The 7,007-nt window shown below is 38.9% G+C and overlaps 2 protein-coding genes across 2 annotated transcripts in view; one reads left to right on the plus strand and one right to left on the minus strand.

The window, feature by feature from the left end:
- The window catches only part of LOC119836177 (membrane-bound alkaline phosphatase-like), a 4,283-nt gene extending 1,364 nt beyond the window's left edge, over positions 1 to 2,919 (minus strand). The window contains exons 1-4 of the mRNA XM_038361434.1: positions 2,773 to 2,919; positions 1,322 to 1,514; positions 766 to 938; positions 3 to 433 (exon numbers count right to left, since the gene is read on the minus strand). Of these exons, the coding sequence (XP_038217362.1) occupies positions 3 to 433; positions 766 to 938; positions 1,322 to 1,514; positions 2,773 to 2,904 (929 nt within the window). The 5' untranslated portion in view covers positions 2,905 to 2,919. The remainder of the gene's footprint in view (positions 1 to 2; positions 434 to 765; positions 939 to 1,321; positions 1,515 to 2,772) is intronic.
- Positions 2,920 to 6,148: 3,229 nt separating this feature from the next.
- The window catches only part of LOC119836178 (membrane-bound alkaline phosphatase-like), a 3,432-nt gene continuing 2,573 nt past the window's right edge, over positions 6,149 to 7,007 (plus strand). Inside the window, exon 1 of the mRNA XM_038361435.1 lies at positions 6,149 to 6,208. Coding sequence (XP_038217363.1) covers positions 6,149 to 6,208 — 60 coding nt within the window. The remainder of the gene's footprint in view (positions 6,209 to 7,007) is intronic.

Raw genomic sequence — 7,007 nt, forward strand, 5'->3', positions numbered from 1 at the left:
GCGCGGCGGCGCGCGCCACCGCCTCGCTCAGCTCGATGGTCTCGTCCAGCGCCAGCTCCGCGTAGTTGTCGTGGTGGCCGTGGTCGATGCGCCCGCTCTCCACGAACAGGAAGAATCCTCTCTCATTGCGGCTCAGCATGCGTATCGCTGTCTCGGTCATCTCGGCGAGCGTGGGCTCCGTGGTGGGGTCCGCCTCCAGGTGGTACTGCATGTGGCTGTTCTCGAACAAGCCCAACAGGTACTCCGGCGGGTCCGCCTGCGCGGCCAGCAGCTGCTCGCGGTTCCACACGTAGCGCTGGCTCGCGTTGCGCGCGCGCTTGTCTTGTTGCCACTCCTCGATGAGGTTACGAGCGTCCGCTCTCAAGCCCGGCCTTCCCTCCTCGTCAATCATGCTCTGCGGTATGAACTCTCGTCTCCCCCCGCCTAATATGACCTGGTATGTAAAATGTCTATTTAACAAAGTTATACACATTTCGAAATTTTTAATAAGGCTAAATTTAAATCAATTTGTTCATTTAAGTAATACAAACTTATTTACATAAGTAAATTATGTGTATTGAATTATTTGAATTGTTTCTCACATACTTATGTATGAACTAAATAATCTTATATAATAAGAATATGCAGCTGTAGTTTAGTTTTTGATGAAACGATATGTTTGATGTATAATTTAGAGTGTTATCTAAAGAGAATGTTTTTTCTGTTAAGTATGAATACAATTAAGTCTGATATAAATATATCAGAGACTGAAATGGACGTATGAACCTTAAGCTGACTTCCAGGTTTTTCATGCACCAACTGCTGAGCAATGTCGGGGCACCGAGCGGGGTCGTGACCCGCTCTGCGAACTGCATCATCATTTTCCCAGTCGCGTTCTGCCACTTTAGCGTAAACGCCAGCGGGAGATGCATGAGTCACTCGCGTGGTTGTAACAATACCTATTATAACAACAAAAAACGAAAATTGAAACCTAAAAAGCCCATTTTGAAGGCTATTAATATTTTAAACTAATTTTTAGTGCTTTAACGAAACTATTAAGGCTATTTCTCATGAAAGCCAAATACCGACGATTGACTATTTATATTCATTACGTCATTATTCACTTAACACTTCACACAATATTGTAAAATCCAACTCGTCATACGAGCATTTCAAACAATGCTTAAATCGTTTAGGCGCTCAGTGGCTGCGATGTAATAAAAAAAAAATATATAAAAAATTAAAGTAATAATAGTTAAAAATATGTTCGAATAATAAAATAAGACACATTTATATTCAGTGAAATAATAAGATTTGTATGCGTAATGGCGTACACACTCACCTGCGTCGCGGCCGTCGGCCAGCGCCCAGGCGGCGATGGAGTCGAGGCGCGCGTCGGGGCGCAGCGAGGCGGCGCAGTCGCCCAGCTCCACCGCCGCGGTCACTCCGAGCGTCGCTTCGTTCGCCTTAACGCCGCACAGGTATGCTGTAGCTGAACACGCCGAATCGGCGATTTGCTGGTCTACGCAATAGGTCTGGGGGCGAAGGTGACTATTTTAGTGAAATGTCACACCTATGAGTGACTATTGCCATCAATCCAATCGATGTAATGTTTTTGAGAAAATCTGTATTCTAAAATAACTTCAAAGACTGAATCACTGATATTGGATCAATTCTAAATGTTGCCAACGAAATAATAGTTTAAACAAGATAAACTTATACTTAAAATGAAGAAGAAGGGGGCCGGAAGGTAGGATAAATGACAAATAAAATAAATATAAACCTAATTTTAATTTTTAGTTTTATAGCATTGAAATGCTTTATAAATGAGAAATTTTGAAAGAATAGAAAAATTTTGATCACGAGGCAGGATTCGAACCTGCGTATCTTGCCTAACCGTAGCGAAAGAGTAGAAGAAATTCGATTACTGTGGCAGGATCACGGGTGGCCGAGAGGCTAGGCGTTGCTACGGTTAGGCAAGATACGCAGGTTCGAATCCTGCCTCGTGATCAAAATTTTTCTATTCTTTCAAAATTTCTCAAATATAAACCTACTCAAAAATTTTACGTTTGTTTCGCAAAGACAAATGAAAAAGTAAAATATCGAAAGCCGAAATACGACATGTGATATTTATTTTTATGGTAAGTACTTAGAAAGATGACAGGAGAATTTTTTCAATTGACGACTATCAAATATCTTAAACTGGTTGCAAAAACTACTTGTCGAGACACAAAAACTACATAGCATAAAAATTAATAAAGCTTCTTCCTAAAACTCACTAATTCAATATTTAATCGCACATCAGTAGAATGATGGTCATTGTGAGACTATCGCGATAAAAGTCGCATAACGAGTAGATTACCAGAGAGAGGAGAGATCGTTGTTACACGACTCAAGAGAAGAATAGCAAAGTATGCCACGGCAAAGTGGCGATTCGGTTGTTTCAATGGAAAGCCATTTATCACAAATATAGACCACCAAATAGACAAATTGATACGAATAACTTGATTGAGGCGCAATGGAAGCAGTTTAAATCAGTAGACTCGGGGCCCTGAATGAAAAATAAATTATTAAAATAAATTTTTCCAATATTTCTATGACAAGTATCAACAATAAAAATAAATTCAGCTTTATACATAATTTCTACTCTTTTAATCCATAACGATACTTCTTATATGTTCCGTTGCTATTAGATTGAGACACGCATGAAAGTTCCGACCGGTGCTAATGTTCACGCACACACTTAGTATGATCTATTCTCAATTAAATTTGCAAAAGTACTACAGGTTTTACCTTACTGAGCCCGGCGGTGGGGAACTTCTCGAAGGACAATTTAGCCTCCTCTCCGGGTCTGTTATTGCGCTGACCTAGCAGCGTCCGGGCGGCTGCTAGCGTCGGCACGGACATACCGTCGCCGAGGAACATGACGACGTTGCGCGCACTGCCTTCCGCTGCGTGGTAGCGCAGCCGCTCGGCGATGCCGGCCTGCGCCTCGGCGACCCAGAACGCGGCCGTTCGCTCGGCCGCGTCGGGCGCTGGGCGGCGCGCCGCGCGGCCCACGCTCGGCTCGCGGTGGTAGCTGTCTCCGCGCACCCAGCCCGCGCTCGCCGCCAGCACTAGCCACAACGCGCACACTCGCAGGGTAGAGCCCATACTGCTGCTTCTCTGACACTTGTGACGCCGCCGCCCGACGCTTTACTTTATATATTAATCATTATCTTATCTCCTTTTAGAATTGATATAAAATTTGCATATAAAACTTTAATATAATTTATTTCCAGCATCAAGAGACAAAGATTATTAATCGCTACGATTGTCCTGGTCGACGGTAGACATGCATCAATAATAAGAAAAGAGTAAGAACAAGTAAGAACAGATTCCCTGCCTATATAACATTAACTTGGAAAACAATGGACAGTTAATTATTTGAAATTGATCAATGACCAAGAGTAAAATACAAATGATAATTAAGGAAACTGATAACGTGTAGTCGTAGATTGCTAAGAATTGCCAACTATTAAATTATTAAAAATATTTTAAGTAAGTACCTGCATTACCTACCTACTGTCACTAAACACACATTTTAGGTCAGGAGCAATTCAATGCAGATAAGGCTATTGCAATCCAAGCAAAGCAAAATGCGGATTTCCTTTTAATTTCCTTTTTTTATTCTCTTAATATAGTAGAAAGTTCAATAATTTAGTATTTTCTTTTGTTTGAATTTATGCGAGTGTTTCGTGTTTGAATTTCTCGATATACGTCAAGTTAAATAATACAATGACTAAAGCGCGTTTAAAATCCGCTAAAAGTCTTTTATTTCAAAATATAAGTTTATGAATTTGTCCGTCTGGTTATTTGCTTGAACGCGCTATTCACAGGAACAACTTGATATTATTGGATTTGGAAAATTGTTTTGGTATTATCTTGTCATTGTGTTACAGAGACATTTAGCTGAGCTAAATGTGAAAAACACCGTGGGGTAAAATCTTTGTTTCAAAATACTGCATTGTTTATGAAGGTGTTTTTAGAATCATAACATTGTATTTTATCCACGCCAAAATAAAAACGTAATTAATTCTATGTATTAAATGTAAAACAAAAGTGAACGTTACATCATTCGATTTTAATGAATATCTTGGGAGATATCGCAATTTTATTCGCTTAAACAAAGTACAAGGCTCGGACCGGCCGCGGCGGTCAGTTGTAGAGGATAGAGGGGGAAGGGGCAAGGGGGAGGGGGTTCGGTGCGCTCAGCTTGCTCTGCGAGATAGTGAAATGGTATTGCATACGTCTAATATTTCTCAAATCAGGTGAGTATATACTTTGTTAGTTGTTTAGGCTACCGTCAATGCATGTTCCATTTGGTTTACCATCGCTTGACAAATAGAACTTTATACAAATAATTAATTTTAAATTTCAATCTTAAACACATTGCAATACCTAATAACCTAACTACTTATCTTTATGCTTAGATCGTATCACATGTTATTATGACTCGCAAATGATGAGATAATTATTGTTATCGAGATTGCTGCCAATACAGACGTCGCGTAGTAAAAACCGCCAATTTATTTATTTATTTTTTATTTTTTACACATACATATACATATTAAAACATAACACTTATTTTAAACCAATATCGGTAAGTCTGACCAGCACCCGCACCTCTACCGACGAGGGACAGGCGAGAATGCTGTTCACTCAACCGACATTTTTTATACCTAAAGTTCTGTACTCTAAGTTGTGCGTATCGAACACAATCCATCAGAATATGCTGCACATCATCCACAATACCACAGTCATTACACATTGGGCAATCTGCTTTCTGCATTAAATGAGCAAACTTATTTGATGAAATGTGTCCTGAACGTGTTCTAGTATCGAGGTACATATATTTGGTTGAATTGTTCTAAACCAAATTTCTTTTTCTCGCGACCTTTCATCAAAATACTCCTGCCAAACAATTAAACATTTATGGCTCACATACTTAAAATGATCTGTGTACAATGGAGCGACCTCCAAGGGTATCTCGCTAAAGCTGCTTGTTTGGCTAATAAATCAACCTAATTGTTTTCTTTAAGCTAAATATGAGATGGTGTCCGTTGTAAGATTACTTCTTTATTCAGGCAATCGGTACTCCTCTCATTTGAGAGGCACAGCGAGCCAAATGAGCTTTTAGAGTCTCAGTTAAAATGACAAAATGGCCGAAATTCAAAGATTAAATATACGCCAAAGCTTCCGCTATAGCAATTAATACAATATGCGTAATGGATAACTCCGAATCAATTTTGAACTTAAGGCTACATTCAAGAAATGAATCTAAAATGGCCGCACCACCACTAATTGCTGATGGGATGGCATCTGAGATAAAATCCCGAGCATTAATGTTACTAACCTAAGTATCCATTATGCTTAATGAATTTTAATCGCTTTGTGATAAGATGAGGAGAGGAAGATTTGTATTCCTCTAATACCGAGATGCACTTGGTAAATACAATTCACTTAGTGCTGCATTAGATAAAATTATTTTTGAATGACCTACATTTTGAAATAAATTTTCCTGCTAAATACTTCCATTGAAGGAACAGGGGTGGAATACAAAGGTCATTCTGCATAACATGAATTGGAGTTCTACGTATATAGCCACCTATTACACGTAGAGCCTAATAATTTTGAACTTTATCTAATTTAAGCAAGGAACTTTTAGCTGCATTGTCATATAAAAAACAGCAACAACTTTTTCAGGGGTAGATTGTTAAAAAGAGCACACGTTTTTGTAGTCTTAAAAGTTTCATAGATTATTTATTTTCATAATTGAACTTGTGTAATGCAAGTTCAAAAGTTTGTACAAATCAGTATAAATATCCTTTATAATAACACATCACTTTTAAACAACTGTACCACATAAATTCTTAAGAAATAAAATATCGATGACATTAAACACACATTAGCACAGATGTCTCAATTGTTAGGGACAGAATGGAAGATTTTCAACGTCAGTTAGATATGTCCTCACAAAATCTAGGAAGCCCCAATATTAATCTTTCATCAGAATTTTACATGTTCCGGGGTCTTGTCATGACATCTCTTCAATGTATTCAATCACAAGTTGATATGCTTTCAAAACTTTATGAAGAAATGAGAAGTAGATGCAAAATTCTTCTTGTGCATGGGATACCTGAGACACCCGGAGACTGGTTTAACAGCTATTTACACGTGCGTCGTCAGCGTATACATATAGTGGAGTTTACGTCGTCATGGTGTGATGTTAGTGCTGGTGTTCAGCAAGGGGGAGTCCTGTATCCATTATTATTTTCCATATTTATCAACACTATTTCAAACAAATTAACGTGCGACTACCACATGTATGCCGATGATCTCCAAATCTATACTCAATCAGCCCTTGATGATTTGCCCCAGGAAATCAATTCAATCAACAAAGACTTCAGCAGCAATGTTACATAGAGTTCGGATTACGGTATGCAAGTAAATCCCTTAAAAACTCAAGTTATTATTGTTGGTAGTCCTTCTTTGATTGCAAGGGTTAATTGGGTGAATCTCCCATCTATTCTAGTCGATGGCACATCTATTGGAGTTTACTTTGACAGCACTTTATCGTGGAATTATCACATTAGGGTGGTGTGTAAGAAAGTTTATGCAACTGTTGGTTCTCTTCGCCGTCACAAAAATTTCCTTCCCATCCCAACCCAAATTTTGCTAGCACAATCCCTTCTTCTACCGATACTTGATTACGCCGATGTAAGCTATGTCAATCTTTCCGTAGACCAATTAAGCAAGCTCGAGCGTCTCCAAAATCACTGTATTCGCTTCATATTTGGTCTACGGAATTACAACCACGTCTCTGAGTTTCGTTCTGACCTTAAGTGGCTACCCAAATATTTGACGTTATGCACTACATGTAACAAATCATCATTAAACCTCAAATCAACTAAAGTTCTATTAGTTCCCTATTTGAAAACACATACTTTACTTTTTGAAGTAAAAATTGTTAGACTCAAACCGTTTAA

The sequence above is a fragment of the Zerene cesonia genome, chromosome 23 (genome assembly GCF_012273895.1).
Source record: "Zerene cesonia ecotype Mississippi chromosome 23, Zerene_cesonia_1.1, whole genome shotgun sequence".
NCBI lineage: Eukaryota > Metazoa > Arthropoda > Insecta > Lepidoptera > Pieridae > Zerene > Zerene cesonia.